Genomic DNA, 20,314 nt, shown 5'->3' on the forward strand with positions numbered 1-20,314 from the left:
GCCTCTGTCTCACACCTCCATGGGGCTCTGTCTCACACCTCCATGGCCTCTGTCTCACACCTCCATGGGCTCCCTTAACTTCCTCTGAGGTTTGTCAACAGGTTTCCTGCAGATCCTTCCAGATCTTTGTCCTTAGCTCCCTGCAGATTGGTCTGTCCTTTCCTTCCTTGTCTCTGAGTGGATGTTGCTCAGTCTGTCCTAACCTCCTGCTGGGACTCCAAGCTTTGCCCTTCATTCTCTCTCTTTTATTCTTTTGAAAAAAATTTAAGGTTTCTTCCTACCCCCAGACAGGGTTTCTCTGTGTAGCCCTGGTTATCCTGGAACCTCACACTCTGTAGAGCAGACGTGCTTCAAACTCACAGAGATCCTCCTGCCTCTACCTCCTGACTGCTGAGATTCAAGGTGCTCACCACCACCGCACACCAGGCGGCGGTGGTGAGCATTTTATTTTTCTTCATTACATTTTATTCATCCATTTGTGTATGTGAGTGTGTGCACATTAAGGGATAACAGGCAAAGGATTCCTTCTACCATGGGAGACCTAAAAGTAGACTCCAGTCATCAGGCTTGGTGGCAAGTGGCTTTATCCGTCTACCCTGTGTCAGGTCCAAAGAAACTCCCATTTTCCCTAAACTCCAAAAGGCAGAGGGTACAAGTGGCTATCTGTGGGGCCAGTTAGCACAAGAAAGCGCATGCTGGGCTCCAGGCTCCTTCCTGTCAGTGCCTGTTCCTAGCTCTTCTCAGCTCCACTACTGCAGCTGCTCTTTGCTTCTTTGTGGGTTCTTCTTCCCACCCTTTATCAGCTCCTCAGTTTCCCCCATCACTAAATAGAGCGAGAATGATAGAGGGAGGGGGGCACAGCAACTAACGAACCGCAGCTAAGCCCCCTGAGCAACCAACAACTACCCACCACACTTAGCAGGCTGCAGCATTTATAAACCCTCTGAAAAGTTCCCAGAAATGACCAGAGTTTTCAGGAGACCTCTTCTGCTCAGTTCTAGTCTATTGGTTTTAATGTTATCTACAACTTTGCATTTCCTGTGGAAATGTAAGCAAATCTATATCCCCAGTGCACAAGCTTGGCTGCCTTCCATTCTGATGTTAACACATCCTTATAGGATATAGAATGATTGAAATTTACAATTTATCCTATGACCCATTCAATATCTCTGGACTGCTATTGATCCTTTCTCACTAACATTCAGAAAATTTGAAGTTAGCAGAGCACTATTTAGTCTATTCCTGGAGGTCCTCATTCTTCCTTTTTGTTTTTTTGTTTGTTTGTTTTTGTTTTTCAAGACAGGGTTTCTCTCTGTAGCCCTGGCTGGCCTGGAACTCACTCTGTAGACCAGGCTGGCCTCGAACTCAGAAATCCACCTGCCTCTGCCTCCCAAGTGCTGGGATTAAAGGTGTGCACCACCACTGTTCGGCTCCTTTTTGTTTTATAAGCATTTCCGTTAAGGTGTGATTAGATCTTTCTATAAGTGCTTGTTATGTCTTGGCCAGCAAGAGCCAATTGGCTTGTACTTTTCGTTATGGGGTCTGGAGCTCCCCCTCCCCCCCATTTTGTTTTCTGATAGCAAGAAATTGCCTTGAATATCTCTTTTGGATCTGCACTCCTGAACTCAGTGGTGGCATTTACCACATCACATACAGACCCCAAGAAGCCAAGCCATTCTTTCTGCTTGAGATTTAGGGAAACCATTGCTTCTAGAAATGGGTCATTCACTTTTGTGGCTTCAAAGTACAGTATTTCTTACAGTTATGGCACTAGGTATTTTGAGATCTGAGATCTTTAGCAGTTTGGTCATAGTTTCGTTGCAAATGACTGTATTTCCTTCAATTGAAGCACCAGGCATTTTGATATTGGAGACCCATAGCTATAAATATTGTATTAATATGGTACACATTAGAACCAATATTGGTCATATCCCTTATCCATTCGTTGGTAGGCACTACCTGAGCCTTTAATGGTCTAATAACTTTTTTACATTCAGTATTCACGTTCTCAAACACCAGGGTCTCTATCAGCACCTGCCTGCACCAGGGTCTGATGCCGCTTTGTTCATAGCTAAGACTAATCTTTGTTAAAAAAAAAAAAATTAGTGAAGACTTCTCAAAAGTTTTGTATAATCTGCAAACAAGGTGGACTTTTTCCAGAGCTCCTCAACTTTGTCCCAAGCTCTTAAAGCCACTCAGTGACATTGTTCTGTAATAACATCATCAAATCAGATTAATTCTTGAATGTCAGCATACCTCCCTTCACCTAGCGCCTGGTCTTTGACTGTATTGGTCCCCCCCCCCCATTCATAGCTTCTTTCCTCTACCGTATTCACCATTGTGAGGAACTTCTTCCCTCCACCGTATTCACTATTGCGAGGAACTTCAGTCCAGCCTCTAGTTCAGCTGTTACCACTGCCTTCCAGTCTTGGGGAATAATTCTGTTTTGAATAAAAAGCAAATGCATCCCATATGAAATCGCAGCCTCTTTAAACTGGCTTAGATCTATCATTTCTATAGGACTCCATCTTGTCTCATCATAACCTTGTTCCCCACCATTAGTAGGCATATGCTGTAGGATTGCTGGGAAAGCTAATGGTGAATACAGCTGCCCCTCCTCCCACTCTGACAGCACAGTTGGTTCTAGATTAACCCTTTCTCTCAATAAGAGCAGTTTCATCAGATCCACATTGGGACTGAGCCCTTTTGATCATTTGCTGGCATTAAAAGGTTTCTGGGACTCAGATTTGGGAAGCAGGGTGCAGACAGTGTAGGGCCAAGAATGGCGTAGGGATATATGGAGAAGCTATGAAAACTAACCTTTAACTTTCAACTGCTGAGTGTTCTGGATGCCAGGAGTCAGTAGTTAAGATCTTGCTGGGCTGTGTTCCCACTGAAGGCTTCAACGAGAATCCTTCTTTGCTCTTTTCTTGGCTCTGGAGGCTGTGGTCCTGAGCACACCTGATCTGGTAGCCACTTCCCTCCAGTCTGTGCCTGTACCTTCAGCCACTTCTTCCCTCTGGGTGTGTCTATATCTAGACCTCTCTCTCTGATACATGTGTCATCACTGGATTTGGAGTTTCCTTAGGCCACTTGGATTTCATTGTGATAAATCACACCAACAAAGACCCTACCGATTTCCAAGCATGGGTACAGGATAGAACTTGAATACATCTTTGGTGGTTAGGGACAGGGTTTACCTGACTCCTGAGGGCAGGGATGTTTAAATCCAGAACTCATCTGACTAGGGAGAGGCAGGTTGTAGAGGCCAATGGTGCACAGAAGACTGGTTGAGGACAGGACCAGAACATGAGCCACTTAGGGATAAAGCCTTTGGGGACTTGTTGGCTGTCCCCACAGAGGTATGCTAGGCTCCGTGTCCTTGGGGACTTGGTGGCTGTCCCTCAGAGGTATGCTAGGCTCCGTGTTCTTGGGGACTTGTTGGCTGTCCCACAGAGATATGCTAGGCTCTGTATTCTACGAACAAACACGTTTCCTTTTTTAAGCAGGAAACTACTTTGCTTCGCACTTTTTCATGGGAGGAGAGAAATTTGACACTCCCCATCCTGAAGGTTACCTCTTTGGAGAGAACATGGACCTGAACTTCCTGGGCAGTCGTCCAGTCCAGGTGGGTCTGGTAGGGCTGGCACTCGTGGCTGGGTGAGTATTGGGAAGGCTGTCTCTGCCCAGCTGTGAGGACAGAGGCACCAAGTTACCCAAGATGGGACAGAGCATGCAGCAGCTGAGCAGAGCTGAACATGGGCATGTGACTTGGACTGTGCCCTGGCGCTGCCTCTGAGAAACCAGAGAGTGAGCATTGGGTCACCGAGGGACAGAGCAGCCATTTATTGAGCTGATGGTGCTAGGGATTTTTGTTCTAGGTCTTTTGTGTGAGCAGAAAGCGCAGTCGGATTCTGTGGAACGTTGGAAAAGAGTTGTGAGTGCTGTGTGTGTCGAGGGCTGTCAGGTAGGGGCTGGAAATGGAACTCAGACCTTTCCTTATTTCTGAGATGGTGAGAATCACAATGAAGAAAACATAGGGTGAGCAGTTAGGAGGAACCCAAGAACAAACAAAAAAGTGACAGGGAAAGGTCCCACTGAAGAGTCCATGGCTGAGCTGAGCTGTGCAGGGTGGGAAGGAGGAGCTGGAGTAGCCTATCCCAGGCTCCTGGCATGCAGCAAGTCTGCAAGCCAGTTGTAGGGAAGTGAAAGAGGTGAGAGGGTGTATTAGTCAGGGTTCTCTAGAGTAACAAGAGAGAGAGTGTGTGTGTGTGATTTATTAGAATGACTTACAGGTTGCAGCCTAGCTAATCCAACAATGCTAGCTGTGGATGGAAAGCCCAGAAGTCCTGTAGTTGCTTAGTCCACTAGGTTGGCTGTCTCATGTGGTCTTCAGTATATGCTGGCATCCCAAAGAAGTAGGCTTAATACCAGAGGGTATGCCTTCTGTCCTAGGGTTATTGCTGTGATGAAACACCATAATCAAAAGCGTTTTAGGGGGGAAAGGATTTATTTGGCTTACATATCCTGAATCATAGTCCATGGAAGAAAGCCAAGGCAGGAATTCAAACAGGGCAGGAACCTGGAGGCAGGAGCTGATACAGAGGCCATGGAGGAATGCTGTGTACTGGTTTGCTCCTAGTGGCTTGCTCAACTTACTTTCTTTTCTTTTTATTTTTCTTTCTTTCTTTCTTTCTTTTTTTTAGCTTTAGACATTTTTGTTTGGTTTTGTTTTCATTTTTCTATTCTCTCATATATTATTACATCCCGACTGCAGTTCTCCCTCCCTCCTCTCCTCCCAGTTCCTTCCCCAGCTCCTCCCCTGTCCCAGTCCTCCCCTCTTTCCCTTCAGAAAAGGTCAGGCTTCCCAGACACATCAGTGAGACCTGGCGTATCAGTTTGTGATAAGTTGAGGCATCTTCCTTCATATTAAGGCTGGAAGAGGTAGCTCAGGAGGAGAAAACAGGTCCCAAAAGCATCAGCCTGCTTTCTTAGAGAATCTGGTCCACAATAGGCTAGGCATTTCCACACGATTACTAATTATGAAAATGCTCTAAAGGCTTGCCTGCAGTCTGATCTCATGAGGACATTTTCTCAATTGAAGCTCCCTCCTCTCTGATGACTATAGCTTGTGCTAAATTGACATAAAACTAGATAACACACATCCTGTGAGTTAGAATTCAGATGGTCAAATAGGCTTTTCAGTGAGCCCTCAGGAGATGAGGGAGCCTAGGGCAAGCAAGACTCCTGAGCCAAGTCAGGTAAGGTGAGAAGGAGCAGCAGAGGTTTCCTGTGGGAAGTATTGACGAAAGCACAGTAGCTCCTTGCAAAGAACACCGGGAGGCAGAGGATTTGCATTGATGGGCAGGGCCAATGAGACTAGGTCTAGGTGTGATGGAGAGGAAGAGGGTCTTCAGGGAGAGAAACAACAGTCAGGGTTTTCAAATGATAGGCAAGACAAGAGCCCTCTTTAAGGAACACTGAATTTCAACATGCAGCATGGGCGCATCCTTAAACATCCCTCAGGCACAGTGAATGCCTTCAGGCCAGGAGCTTCGAAGTAGCGCTAGTCCAGAGCAGGGAGTTACCACAAAATCTTGATCTGTAGTATGTCCTGCAGGCCAGGGTCTGGGGTAGGTGTTGTCCTCTCCTACCTGGGAACCAGCATGGGATCTTTTCTTTTTTCACATTTGTTGCTTCAACTTGCATAGTCTTAACTCCTGTGAGTCTTCAATGAATTCTTTAAGTTTTAAAGAGAATTATTTATGTGAATATGTGTGTCTGTATATATGAGGCATGTGCATGCAGTACCCATGGACACCAGAAGAAGGTATCACATCCCTGGAACTGGAGATGCATGTGGTTGTGATGTGGGTGCTGAGAATAGAAGGCAGACCTTTTGGAAGAGCAGCCAGTGCTCTTAACTGTTGAACTATCTCTCCAGCCTCTAGATCTTTTTTTATTTTTACTTCATGCTGAGACAGGTAGAGATCCACCTGGGTTATGATCAAGAGCATGTACAATCTGTCTGCTTTACCCAACTTAATCTCTTCAGGGGTGAGTTTTTTCACGCTCCAACACAATGTTGCTGGCAAAAGACATGGACATGTACAATCATAGTTTCATGTCACCAGTTGTATGTATTTTTATATAGGGGTATAATTATACTCATCTATACATGTATGTGTGTTGCCAGCAGTAAGTTGTAACCTACCCTAAGAGCCAAACCATGGCCACTTCTGAGCATCCTGCATAGAGCTGAGGACTGTGACTAAATGACCGAGCCACTCTGTGTGAGGCCAGACCCAGCCCACATCCTGCCAAACTTTAGTAAACGAGCCCTTAACTCCTGCCTCCTGTTCTCTACTGTATCTTAGAGAGTCATCAGTTCAAGAGTGTTCACTTGTATTTTCTCTCCTAGTTTCCCTATGTCACCCCTGCCCCCCATGAGCCAGTGAAGACACTGAGGAGCCTGGTAAACATTCGCAAAGACTCTCTCCGGCTGGTGAGGTAACTCCTTTAGCGCTGCCCTCATGGGGACCCTGTGTGGTTGGAAGGTTTTGGTTTGTCCTTGGGAAGTGGGTCAGAGGTATTTCTAGGGCCCAGTCTCTGTTCTCATATGCATTCAGACTCTGTAACAGGACCCTGAACCATTAAATGAGGTGTTCTCCCACCCCCGGCAGTCATGTCTCAGTTACTAGCTCCGGTCTGGAAAGCACTGGAGGCCAGGGAATAATTTCAGGTTTGCTGCCATGCATGCGATGGCTACTGCCTGTTGTTTATAGCATAATTCAAGCTTTAAACCCAAGACATCCACACCAAGAACACTTGTCCCTTGTTTCTGGGGACAGGAAGAAAAGGGAACAGTCTATGGGTTATAGGCCTTACACCACAGGGCCCAGGCCCCCTGCCTTTGCTAGCAGAGCAGCTGTGTTAAGCATCCAACTTTAAGCCTCCCTCCTGCCCCCGTGAGCAGGACAGCTCTTGGGGCTATTCTGTGGCTCCTTACTTGCTATCTGTTGCTCACTTTTGGTAGGTATAAAGATGATGCAGACAGCCCCACAGAGGACGACGAGAAGCCCCGAGTGCTCTACAGTCTGGAATTCACCTTTGATGCTGATGCTCGTGTGGCTATCACCATTTATTGCCAGGCGGTGGAGGAGTTCGTGAGTGGCATGGCAGTGTGAGTCCCTGGGCCGCACTTTGGGTTCTGCAGGCTTTGCAGCACACTCTGCAGCCTTTCCCCTTCCTGCAGGGCATTGACTGAAAGGTCTCCACTGCTGATGGTAGCTGGGTCTTTCTGGAGACCAGCCCCCTCCAGAAGCCTCCATAGCTCCATCTCCTTTACATAGAGAGACACCCAGCACCTGGAAAACTTCAAGACATTGGGAGCTCTCTACCAGGAGCTTGGGGCAAAGACCAAATATATGTTATTTTTTATGTCATAATTATGATGCTGAACTTTTGGAGATTTTCTTTAAAATACGAATATTAACACTTTTGGAGTTGGCACCCTGCAGCCAGAGCATGACCTCAGTAGGGCTGTCTCAGCAAGAAAGCCAGCCCTGCCCTGAGTGACTTTCCAGATGGGTAGAAGTGTGTCTGTACCCTTCCTACATTGGAGAAGACCTTAGAGAAGCTCAGATCTGGGTTGGGAGTGAGGGGAACTTGGGGTGTCTTCAGCTCTGCCTTAGCCGGGAGTGAGGTTGGGGTTCAGCTCTCACGGGGGCTTTTCTCGAGCAGCTCCTCATACATAAGGGACAGAGTAGCTGCTCACAGCTAGCTGCCGGTTAAGAAAATGCAAGGCTTTCCTGTAGGACTCAGGACTAGGCACTGGGCCATCAACTCACTCCCTGAGTGCTGGTGCACAAGTAGGGAGATGATGACTTCCCACACTTGGTTCTTTGAGGTTCCACTCTGGCCTAACCAGTGGGCTACTAAGTTACTTAATGTAACAGTTCTCCAGTGTGTGATGACTGTCAGTAGGGAGTGTACAGGTGGCCAGCACAAGCCCAGGGGTGAACTACCAGGCTGCTCCAGCTTGAGGCAGTGTGACCCTTGTGGTGTGCTAACCTCTCTGGGCACAGCACATGTATGATGACAGTTGGGAAGAAGAGCTCCTGCTTCTGAGTTGTCCTTGGGAGTAGCTACCATAGCAGATGAGCCCTAGATTCTGGGCAGGTGCTTTGGAGCTGCTCCAGGGGAGGAAAGGACCACAGTGCAATGGACTCCCACCCCAGCCCATCCAGTTCTGTTGTGCCCTATGAGATATGTAAGAACAGGGTCCTGCTGCCACCAGATGGGCTGGATAGATGGCCAGCTAAACATGGCTGCCCAGAGATCCGGTCCTGATAGACCTTTTCTGAGACCTGCTTGAGGCCTGTTTGCCTCCCAGTTATCTGGTTTGCATGACATTAGCACCAGGTCACCAAGTTAGAGAAAGAGGAGGCTCCAGGCCTTAGAGGCTGTGCTTGGGACTCAACATAGCCAGCAGGAATTCTGTGTCCTGAGGTGAAGGACAGGAATTCTGTGTCCTGAGGTGCAGGACAGGAATTCTGTGTCCTGAGGTGCAGGACAGGCAGCCCTTCTGTTCCTTTCCTGCCCCCCCTAACTTTTCTGCCAAGAAATTTGAAGCAGGGTGGTTCTGGGGTCCCACAGCATATAATTAAAGGCTAGAGTACTGAGATTCCTGTCTTGGGCTGATCTTTTCACTACATCCAGGCTGGACCTCCCTGTGGGGCTCCCTCCCACACTGGCACTGACAGTCAGGACAGCAGGGACGTCACCCAGCTTCCCAGGCTCTGAGTGTGGCCTTTGTCCTAGAGACCCAGAGAAGCCCTGGGACAGTAAGCATGGGTCAGGGGTGGGAACAGCAAGGGTCATGGCTTATATTCATGAATGGGGACACTGGCTCAGCTCTCTCTTTTTTTTCTTTTTCTTCTTCTTCTTTTTTTTTTTTTTCCCCCGAGACAGGGTTTCTCTGTGTATCCCTGGCTGTCCTAGAACTCACTCTGTAGACCAGGCTGGCCTCGAACTCAAAAATCCACCTGCCTCTTCCTCCCAAGTGCTGGGATTAAAGGCGTGTGCCACCACTGCCCGGCTCTCTTTTTTTTTTCTAATGGTCAGCCTGGGGTATGAGATGTGCTTCTGCATAAGGAAAAGGATGGTCCTTAAAGCATTGTGGGGACTAGTGAGACAGGAAGCTAGTCTTTGAGTCACTAGAGCACAGTTGAGTGGACCTGCGTGGGGTTCAGGGAACACTACACTCAGGAGGAGGGCAGGACGCTTCAGAACATAAGTCACATACACTGTGTGGAAATGCCTGAGAAGCGTAGCTAGGAGTAAGGATTGAGACAGGGAGCACTGCGCTACGATCATTCAGAAAAAGCAAATGCACCAGACACACCTAGTGGGCATGTTCTTCTCATCCTGAACGTGGCAGAGGTATCAGGCTGGTGTGGGCCCTGGAAGGGATAGCCACTTAGTGTGACTGGGCAGCCTCATGGTGAGCAGAGCTGGCAGTGGGAGGCTCTTGTAAACGCAAGGGCCACTTGGCCAAGCTGACTGCTTCCTGTTTCTATCTGGGATGGCTGAAGCTCTCAATCCCTATAGACCAAATGGCTACTGGTTCAGAGAAGTAACAGAGGAGGTGGGAGGCTGGGTTGGGGGCCCATGGCTCCACAGGAGTCAGGTGGCTGCCTTGCTGCCCTCAGGTACAGCTGTAAGAACCCTTCTCTGCAGTCTGAGACCGTCCACTACAAGAGAGGCGTTAGCCAGCAGTTCTCCCTGCCTTCTTTCAAGATTGACTTCTCCGAGTGGAAGGATGATGAGGTAATCTTGGGGAACTCGTGTGGTGCACAGACATACACGCACCTACACATGCACATACAATGTGAAAATAAAAACAAAACAAGCAGCGTCCTCCGGTTCCCTCTGGTGGTGGGCGTGTGTCCTCTTCCACCGTCACTTGTCCTGGGCTACTCAGAGGGAGCTCTGTAAGCATGGGGACACCAGAGTGAAGGAGGACAGGATCACAGTCACTACACACCTTCCCCAGCCTCTGGTTCTGTGCTGAGTTCACCCAGCACAGCTGGCTCTTTCTGGAATGTGGAGTGTAGCCGAGAAGAGCATGAATGCTTGGAGGCTGCTCAGAGCACAAGAGACCCCAGTGCACTCAGGCTTGCTGCTCTGTCAGCTTCCAGCCTAGCATGGGCACGAGTGGGGCTCTGTTCTTGTAGCTAGCTTACTTGACTGTCTTAGTCAGGGTTTCTATTCCTGCACAAACATCATGACCAAGAAGCAAGTTGGGAAGGAAAGGGTTTATTTAGCTTACATCCACATGGCTGTTGATCACCAGAGGAAGTCAGGACTGAAACTCAAGCAGGTCAGGAAGCAGGAGCTGATGCAGAGGCCATGGAGGGATGTTCCTTACTGGCTTGCTTCCCCTGGCTTGCTCAGCCTGCTTTCATATAGAACTCAAGACTTCCAGCCCAGGGATGGCACCACCCACAAGGGGCCCTACCCCCTTGATCACTAATTGAGAAAATGCCCCACAGTTGGGTCTTCCCCAACTGAAACTCCCTTCTGTGATAACTCCAGCCTGTGTCAAGTTGACATACAAAACCAGCCAGTACACCTGACTAACACCTAAACAAGCAGTTCTGTATAAGAGGCTCTCCTTGGTCTTAGTTTATGACCTTGTAAGTGCAGCATGCTGCCAACATCAGTATCTGCAGGAACACTCTGGGTGGTCCAGGCTTACAAGAGACTGCATTTCAGAGCAAGGCAGTAGCCCGGGAAGGTCATCTGCTTTCTTATGTCCCAATTTGTGGGAAATACTGTCCTGGGTGATGTACCTATCCTATGGTTCTAGTGCCCCTGCCCAGCCTGATGCTGTGACTGCCCACATGGCTATCTGCTCCTACTCCCTCTATTGCCTGTATCCTACTTCCAAACACAAAAGCAATTGTGTTGAATTAAGTGTGCTGTCCCAGCTATTGTACTCAGCCTTGCGCTTAGACTGGATTCTGTTCCTCTAGAGATGAGAAACAGGCTCAGGTTGAGTTTGTTCACAGTGAATGAGCACAGGGCTGAATGGGAAGCCATTGTTCTGAGTGTGGCTTCATTCCTACACTGTGATGAAATGCCATAAACAAGGCAACCTTTAAAGGACACCTTTAACTGGGGGCTTACTTATAGGTTCAGAGGATTAGTCCATGACCATCACAGTGGGAATGTGGCGGCAAGCAGGCATGACACTGGAGCAGTAACTGAGAGTTCACATCTTATGAAAAGTTGCAGGCAGAGAGACTGGGAGGATATAGGCTTTTTGTTTGTTTTTGTTTTGGAAGAAGGATTGGCTTTTTGAGACAGGGTTTCTCTGTGTAGCCCTGGTTGTCCTGAAACTTACTCTGTAGACCAGGCTGGTCTTGAACTCATAAGAGATCCACCTGCCTCTGCCTCCCAAGTACTGGAATTAAAGATGAGTGGCAACACTGCCTGGTTTGATTTTGTTCTTTGGGCAAAGTCTAAGAGTGAGTGTGTGTGTGTGTGTGTGTGTGTGTGTGTGTGTGTGTAGACCAGGTTAACATTGAACTTGTGTGCTTTGTGTGCACTATTATTGTTCGTGACAGGGCCTCACTGATGAGCTCACCACCCTTCTGCACCTGACTCCTGAGTAACTGGAATCAGGTGTGCACTACTATATCTGGCCCATTGACCATTCTTCCAGTAACTCCTTAGTGAGAATAAATGGAAATGCATCTGCTCCCCTGAGATACCAAGAGGGTTCTAGACATTGGGTAGGCAGAATTTTGTCCTCTACAGCTTTGTGACAGGAACAAACAGGAACTGAGAGTGTTTCCTGGGAATGGACCACAGGTATGGATCAGGGGATCCCTGAGGACTGCTCTGCTATATCCTGTGCAGGGTGAGGGCCGGGGGTTCTAGCACAGTAGGTCTTTGTGAAGAGATGGGGACCTGTTCCATCTCAGGCTGCTGTCTTGGGGTGGGTGAGGATGGAACCATATCTGGAGAAGGCAGCTGCTGGCCTAGAAAAGGAAGCATGGATCAAGTGGTCTCTCTAACTCATTGGAGCTCTCATTCCATCTCTGGTGGAGCTTGAGCAGGATGCTTTTCATCAAGCAATTACATAATAAAATTTCACCCAAAGCAGGAGACTGGATGACAGCACTGTTCACAGTGTTCATGATGCCAAAACTGCCCATGGATCAACAACTTATAAATAGACAAATACAATGTGGCTTATGCCTAGAATAACTGTAACATAAAAAAGGAAAGGAATTGTGACTGAACTTGGAAAGCATGCTCAATGAAAAAAAGGCATAAAAAGATAAGACACTCAACAGTCCATTGTAGGCACTGTCCAGAAGAGGCACACCCACAGCTGTGGGAAGCACATGAGTAGTTGTCAAGGACTGAGGAGGTGGGATTTCTGTTTGTAGAGCTGTTCAGGATCTATAAGGTCTATGTGATGTAGTGGCACTGATTGTCCTTGATTCCATCTGTACGCTCCAGCGCAGGCTGATTAACTCACTGCCTCATGTCTGTGGACCTGACTATTTTTGCTTCCTTTCCTCAGCTGAACTTTGACCTGGATCGGGGTGTGTTCCCAGTAGTCATCCAGGCTGTGGTGGACGAAGGAGATGGTGAGCATTGCTGGTCTTTCCTTATCTTCATTTTCAAGTATATAGGACCTGTGAGGAGGAAGTGGCTTCCTTCTCCCAGAGTCATCAACACCTCCTCTTCCGGAAACAGGGTGTCTGCCATAGCCCACATACAGGCTCATAGCTGTGCGACAACTTGGGAAGTAGAGTCTGATGAGGGCAAGGACAGGAGTGGACTCTAGGCTCTGCCAGTGCTGTAGGGAAAGGGAGAAAGTCACAAGCATGAGCTCTCATTGGTCTCCTCCTCTTATCTCACTCTTTAGTTGTGGAAGTGACTGGCCACGCTCATGTGCTCTTGGCTGCCTTTGAGAAGGTAAGTGCCGTCCTGGCCACCACCCTGTAACCTGGGGACTGGGGCAGGCAGTGGTGAGGTCAACCCTGTAGGACCCTCAAGAACAGGCCATTACAGGCTAGGGTGCCAGCATGGAGACCCTTGCCACAGACTAACTTTCCCTCCTCCAGCCACCATCCTTTCCTGTCAGGTTCAGTATCCTCGGGTGCCACCAGGCATTGGTCACAGCCTTGCCTGGAATATGTGCGTCTATCTGACTTAAGATGTGTTCTTTTCTCTCCCTGCTGCTGGCTACAGCTTGTAGTCCAGGTAGGAATAGGCAGGTTTCCATCCCCACAGGACAGGAGGCCTTTCCTGATCCCTCTGAACACTTGTGTCGGGATAGAAGTGGCCTTTAACTTGTCATCTCAGAGCTGGCATGACATCGAGTTTGCAATATAGAGTTTGTAATAATGGTGGGGTGGATGAGGATCTGCCATGTGCTAGAACAACCCCAGGCCTATATACATATATATGTATCCTCATTTGTCAGAGGTGTGGGTGTTACATGCCTACTTGATAATCTTCCAGAGACTCCAGCCTCCCTCAGGCCCTTTGCCATTCCTTAGCACTGTAGCTAAAACATGTCACCAGGCTGCAGCCCAGGTCACCAGGACCCCAGCAAGAATGGCCTGTGCGTTCCGGCTGGTGGCGCCTTAGAAAGTCACTGGAGAGAGAATGGTGAATCTCACCTGAGTCCCTAGGTTGAAGCACTCCCTGAAGCCAGCCTTTTTTTATTTTCAGCCATGAATGTAGGGTTGCCTTCACCTGGCTGGGTAAGGGGAGGGGCCAGTTTGAGAGTAACTGTGTGTCTCTCCTGCAGCATGTGGATGGCAGCTTCTCCGTGAAGCCTTTAAAGCAGAAGCAAATTGTAAGTGCCAGACATGATGGGCCTTTGGGTTGCAAAGCACACATAATGCAGCTGTGAACACATGCCTGGACTCCATGGGCTGTTTTATTCTGGACACGAAGGAGCTGCTTGCCTGAGTCTGCCCTGTTGTGCTCTGGGATATTGGGGTCTGTGTTTTGTGTGATGGTTACATAGTTACTTGGTGCTACAACAACTTGTGTAGGTCCCTGAGTCCTGCCCAGTTTGAACCATGGTGCATGGGTTGCAGTTAGTTCTTGGTGAGTGTTTGCTAAATGAGTGGGTGGAGGAACTAAGGAAAAAGGGAAGCAGAAATATGGCAGCTGCCTCTTGCTTACAAATTACTGGAAATAGAGCAGCACTGTGCAGGCTTGAATGGACCGTTCAGCATCTGATGGGAGCAATCCCAGGGTACAGGGGAGACTTGGGATAACTTTTCTTGGGAATCACATGTTTTGTGATCTTACCTAGGGCAGTTACTCCATTTGAGACCTTTATCATGAGATCCATTGACAGGTGGAGTCTGTGTTCCAAGGCTGTGATGAGCAGTTGTCCTGTGTGTAGCTACCCAGATCCCAGAGACCTGTCGAGAGTTCCAGGGTGGGATAGAGTTTGTTAGCCTTTAAAGGAGACAGAGTGAATCCTGCTTGGTAGGTTCAGATCCTAATGATACTAAGTAGGCAGAAGACCCTACTCATGGTGGGGCACTTGTCTCCTGAAAGTCAGCTAGTAGGACCCTGGGTTTCTGGAGGGATGCCATGGTCCTGGAGCTTGAGGACAGGTCACCATGAGGCCTTAAAGCCAAAAATGACTGGTTTTGTGTCTAAGACTAGACATGACTTTCATGTCTTGTGGAAACAACAGGTATATGGCAGCTTTCTGCTGCCTGCAGACAGCAGCTGTAGCCTCTTGTGAATGACAGAATGCGCAGCTTGGAGCTGGGCCTTCTGGGACCGATAGATGCCTACATGGATAGATGGATGAATGCATGGATAGTTGGATGGATGAATGGATGGCTGGTTGGATGCATAGATGGATGGATGCATGGATAGATGCATGCATGCATGGTTGGTTGGATGCATGGATAGATGCATGGGTGGGAGCACTGGCCCCATTGTCTACTCCCCGAGCTGCTAGCTGAGCTGAGGACAGGGCGGGGCTTCTTGCCTCTTGTTCCTGGCATCTGCCCTTCCTCAGGAGGAGAAACTATCTAGTCTCACAGACTTTATAGCCTTACTTTCCTGGGACCTGTGGCTCTGGAGGTGACCTAGGCACAGAGAAACCCACTAGTGGGGACTGACCAAACCCCTGCACATCTTTCTGCTCTTTAGGTGGACCGGGTCAGCTACCTACTGCAGGAGATCTACGGCATCGAGAACAAGAACAACCAGGAGACTAAGGTGCATTCTTGAGGGCAACTACCTGGGCTCCAGGCTGGCCACATACCCAGATTGCCATCTGCCTTTCACAAGTCTACTCACTGGCTAACTTGCAAGGTTTCCTAGGCCCAGAATCCACAAGGTTTGATGGGAAAGAGGCCTTTCCCTAGAGGTTTAGGACTCAGGCTCCTCATTTTTCCTTAATTCCTTTTTAGCAGTTACGCCAGTTAGAGTTTTGTATCTCTATGACTGACTACTTGACAACAGCAACTGAAGCAAGGACAGTTCACTCACAGATTTACAAGTGCCACTCTACCAGGCAGAGACAGTGAGATGGAGTAAAGGAGCTTTTGTCACGGTAGCCAGGAAAAAGGGACAGGAAGGGCTGGCTAGGCACAAGCTTCCTGGTTCCCCAAGCACATGCCTTTTAGTGTCCTACTTCCTCCAAGTAGGACTTACTTCCTAGGGTTTGCAGAACTTCCCCTGATAGCTGGGTGTCAAAGCTTCCGACACATAAGCCTTTAGAGAGGCATTTCATACACCCCCAACAACAGCAGAAGACAGCAGGGTTTTCTTTTGTTTGTTTGTTTGTTTTTAATGTTCTGTCCTTTCTCCAGCATGTTTAAGTCACTAAATTGTCCTGGCAACCTGGGTTCAGGGACCTTCTGTCTCTTCTTCCTAAACAGGACTGCATTTTGGCTTTTTTGTCATTGGCTGAACCTTCCCTGTCTCCTGGTTCCCACCTCCTCACGGACAGTGAGCTCTCTAGACTGGTAGACAGACTAACAAACATTCTAGACAGTTCTAGAGGCTGTGTTAGCTGATGGTGGAGGTTCAGCAGGGCCTGGGAAATACAGCAGGATGAAATGGGAACCTGGCTGCTTCTTACATTATTATTTTAAAGATATAATGATGTAAATCAATTTGTGTGAGGACTAGAACAATTTTTTCACATTTGTGTGTGTGTGTGTGTGTGTGTGTGTGTGTGTGTGTGTGTGTAAGTCAGAGAACAGTTTCTGGGAGACAGTTCTGTCTTCCACAATGTGAGTCCTGATGGAATGAATTCAGGTTGTCGGACTTAGTAGCAAGCATCTTTACTTACTAAGCTGTCTTGGTAGTGTAGCCAGACCTCCAGGTTTTAAAGCCTTTGAAAGTCAGCCTGGTGTGGTAGTGCGCACCTGTAATCTCAGCAGGCAGAAGGCAGAGGCAGGAAGAAAGAAAGCTGCAAGTTTGAGACTAATCCACTATACATAGTAAATCCCAGGTCAGCCAGAGCTAATAAACAAGACTAGAAGTCAACACCAACCTTGATGTGACATCAGGAGAACTGGAAATGGCCAGAGCTGGCCAGGCAGGGCAGCTTTGCCAGCATGAGCCCATATTGCTCACTTGCATTGACACCAAGGTCACATAGGAGCAATCTGTGGTTTGTTTGTTTGTTTTTAAAGATTTTTTTATTTATTTTATGTATGTGAGTATACTGTCGCTCTCTTCAGACACACTGGAAGAGGGCATCAAATTCCCTTATAGATGGTTGTGAGGGACCATGTCTTTGCTGGGAATTGAACTTAGGACCTCTGAAAGAGCAGTCAGTGCTCTTAACCGCTGAGCCATCTCTCCAGCCCCTATTTGTTTTTTAAGATAGAATCTCCTGCTGGGCAGTGGTGGCGCACACTTTTAATCCCAGCATTTGATGGCAGAGGCAGGCGGATTTCTGAAGTCGAAGCCAGCCAGCTCTACAGAGTGAGTTCCAGGACAGCCAGGGCTACACAGAGAAACCTTGTCTCGAAAAAACAAAACAACAACAAAAAAGATGTAGCTCTTGCTGTCTTAGAACTCACTATGTAAACCATGCTGGCCATCAGTTTAAACTAATCCACCTGCCTCTGCTTCCTGAGTACTAGAACTAAAGGTGTGTGCCACTCCACCAGGTTAGCCACCTGGTTTCTATGGCAGCTACTTGGTGCTGCAGCTGTAGCTCAGAAGTAGTCCTGGATAGTGCAAAGATGATAAGTGTGGCAGTGTTCCAAGAAGCAAGCAGGTTCAGTTCCCCAGTTCATGGTTAGGATGTTTCCTTACTGTCCTTCTGTCCTGATGTGCTTTCTGGAAGCTGATAAAAATGAAAGTATTTTCAAGTTAGATCTGCTTACCGATTTGGCTGAATAGACAGTCCCAGCTGTTGTAAAGACACATGGTTCTGTGCAACTCTTCCTTTCTCTGCTTCTTCGTAGCCTGTCTGGAGTTGAGGGAGGCAAGGGTTCTCCCCTGCGTGTGAGCCTGGTGCTCCCTCCATGGTGCTTGAGGAGCTCCATGTGACCCTGATGCCTCCTACCCTTTGCCACACAGTCTCTGGGGATGGTGGCACACATAGACACAGGAGGCTTGCTCCAGGCAGCATCAGGCCCACCTCAGGCTCTGATGAAACCACTGACACACAGACATTTGTCTCCATAGCCTTCTGATGACGAAAACAGTGACAACAGCAGTGAGTGTGTGGTGTGCCTGTCAGACCTGCGGGACACGCTGATCCTGCCCTGCCGTCACCTGTGCCTCTGTACTTCCTGTGCTGACACACTGCGGTACCAGGCCAACAACTGCCCCATCTGCCGGCTGCGTGAGCATACCCAGGGTTCTGGTGTGGAAAATGCAGGAGATTTGGGGACTGCCATTCCCTACTGCATTAAACATGGAAACACCACGAGTTTCCATGCAAGGCATGGTGTTGACCCTTCTGGGAAAGATTAGGAGGAAGGTAGAGAAGTGTCCCAAGACAGCAGTGTGGGGACACGTGAGCCAGGCAGGCTATGTAGAAACTACTCTTGAAAACCTTAAAGTGAGTCAAAACCAGAACATTGTGGTGGGTAGAAAGTCGGCAGGTGACAGTCGGGTTGTTTCCAACATTGTAGACTCTAAGGAAACTCAACCAGGTTCAGGGATGATGTAAACTCTCAGAAATGGCTTCTGGGTGGAGCGCTGGCTTCTGCTCTTGACCTCACTGTCTGAAAGCAGCATGTCACAGTGGTTGTCCCCGTGTGAATTAGCACTGTGGCAGTTCCTTTTGGTCATGAGACAGGCTGTGTATACAGAAAGAGAAAATAGAGTGTCTGTTCTGGGGGCTTCAGTGACTCAGCTGAGGTAGGCTGTCTTGCATGGTTCACAGCCCTTGTTGCAAGGGAAGCAGACTGTTGCAGCCTGCGTTTTGCAGGCTTTAATACCCACCTGTGACAAGGAGAGGTGCTATTCTTACACAGAGGTTCCCGTGAACCGGGTGGTTGCTGTATATCCAAGTATAAGTGATTATGGAGAAGTAAGGCTGCTGTAGACCCTAGGTGAACAGGCTGTACAGGCCTCGTGTCTGTGTCCAGTGCTGGAAGCACATGGGAGCTCGGGGACACAGCCATTGGAGTATGCTCAAGATGGCAGCTGTGTGTAGGGCTAAAGTTGGAAGAATGGGTAGAAAGGGCCCTGCTGTGGGATTTGGAAGGTAGCAGAACTTACTACAGATGTGAATAGACGGGCCACTGTCCTATGGCCTGCTCTGACTCCACAGCACCAGGGTACAGGTTGATGGCACACCTTAGTTGATCCTGATTTATGGCACATTCTTGGGCCTCACCTGCCTTTACTGTGTCTTTGGAATGTCACACTGTTTCCTGCTAGACCATGTTTGTGGGCAGAGCTGGCACTAGGAGATGACCTTTGTCCTAATTTGTCCATTCTGCTATATAACCAGTATCCATCCTGATTGTCTTTGGTAGACATCACATGTCCTTGCTCCTGTCCTACCCTCTGAAGAGCTCATGGACAGAAGCCTGTAGCCTGGAGACCTCTGTGGTCTCCACTGTTTTAGCCTACTGGTATGAGTGGCAGCCACAGCTGCTGTTCCGTGTAGAGGGGACCTTAGACAGTTGTTGGTCTCTTCGTTGCCCTTAGAAATCACCAGCTCTCCCTCTGCTAAGGATTCCCTCTGCTGTTGATGTGGAACATGTTCCTTGTTTCTTAGCACTGTGAGTGGCAAAGTGTGATGGGTGTGTACAATCTCTAGCATCTCCCTGCCTCTGAAGGCGTGTCCTCCTTCACATACTCTTCTTACCTCCTGCTATAGCATTCCGAGCCCTCCTGCAGATCCGGGCTGTGCGGAAGAAGCCAGGGGCCCTGTCTCCCATCTCCTTCAGCCCTGTCTTGGCCCAGAGTGTGGACCACGATGAGCACTCTGTAAGTGCCTTTCCTCTTCCTTCTTATCTACAAGGTAGGCATGGGCCCCACAGCAGCCTGCAAGGTACTAGGACCAAGCAGTGCTGTGCTGACAGGAGCCTGCTGGGCAAGGGTGCACCTCCATTGTTTGCTACCCTTTCCACCCTTTGAGGGCCCTGTCTATTACTGTCTTGTGGGCTAGCTTCAGCCTCAGCCTGGAGGTGCCCTCTACAGACTGCCTAGGTAAGCCTTGCTTCAGGTAGATCAAGAAGGCCTTGTCAACCAAAAGACCTAAAGAGTGAGGCATAAGTAAGGAGATGAGACATACAGAAGTGCTCAGACACATGAGAGCAATACCTAGAAATGGGTGGGAGTCTGCAGGAGAAGTTTTAAGCAGTTGGGGAGGGAGGGAGAGCTAAGTCTGGGTCAAGGCCTTGTCTTCAGCTCCATGAGCATCTGCCACGGGGGCCAGTAGCTTTTGAAGTGTTTGCCTCCACTTTCCGAGGAAAGAATAATAAGCTCTGGAGATCCAGGGACAAAGCCCTTGTTCCCAGAAGACCTGCTTCATGTATTTACAACCAGCAAGATCAGCAGATGTGTTAACACCTCTCCACAGTAGACTTCTGAAAACTGGGCCAACAGTTTTGTTTTTTGTTTTGTTTTGTTTTGTTTTATTTTGTTTTGAGACAGGTTCTCTCTGTTTAGTCCTGGCTGTTATGAAACTCATTTGTAGGCTAGGCTGGCCTCAAACTCAGAGATCCACCTGCCCCTGCCTCCCAAGTGCTAGGATTAAAGAATGTGCCATGGCACCTGGCCTATGCCAACATTTAAAAGCCTAGAAGTGTTCCATGAAATG

The 20,314-nt window shown here is 48.5% G+C and overlaps 1 protein-coding gene across 10 annotated transcripts in view; it reads left to right on the forward strand.

Moving 5' to 3' along the window:
* The window catches only part of Mgrn1 (mahogunin ring finger 1), a 52,168-nt gene that overhangs the window by 19,528 nt on the left and 12,326 nt on the right, over positions 1-20,314 (forward strand). For 6 of the 10 annotated variants that reach the window (XM_031361331.1, XM_031361324.1, XM_031361313.1 and 3 more), the window contains exons 2-11: positions 3,510-3,628; positions 6,422-6,510; positions 7,037-7,183; positions 9,714-9,831; positions 12,602-12,668; positions 12,950-12,999; positions 13,841-13,888; positions 15,217-15,285; positions 17,719-17,878; positions 19,370-19,479. In XM_031361331.1, coding sequence (XP_031217191.1) covers positions 3,536-3,628; positions 6,422-6,510; positions 7,037-7,183; positions 9,714-9,831; positions 12,602-12,668; positions 12,950-12,999; positions 13,841-13,888; positions 15,217-15,285; positions 17,719-17,878; positions 19,370-19,479 — 951 coding nt within the window. In that variant the 5' untranslated portion in view covers positions 3,510-3,535. Of the gene's footprint in view, positions 1-3,506; positions 3,629-6,421; positions 6,511-7,036; positions 7,184-9,713; positions 9,832-12,601; positions 12,669-12,949; positions 13,000-13,840; positions 13,889-15,216; positions 15,286-17,718; positions 17,879-19,369; positions 19,480-20,314 lie in introns of all 10 variants that reach the window. The other 4 variants (XM_031361304.1, XM_031361273.1, XM_031361341.1 and 1 more) reach the window with 1 other exon arrangement.

This window comes from Mastomys coucha, unplaced genomic scaffold (genome assembly GCF_008632895.1).
Source record: "Mastomys coucha isolate ucsf_1 unplaced genomic scaffold, UCSF_Mcou_1 pScaffold12, whole genome shotgun sequence".
In the NCBI taxonomy this organism is placed as follows: Eukaryota; Metazoa; Chordata; class Mammalia; order Rodentia; family Muridae; genus Mastomys; species Mastomys coucha.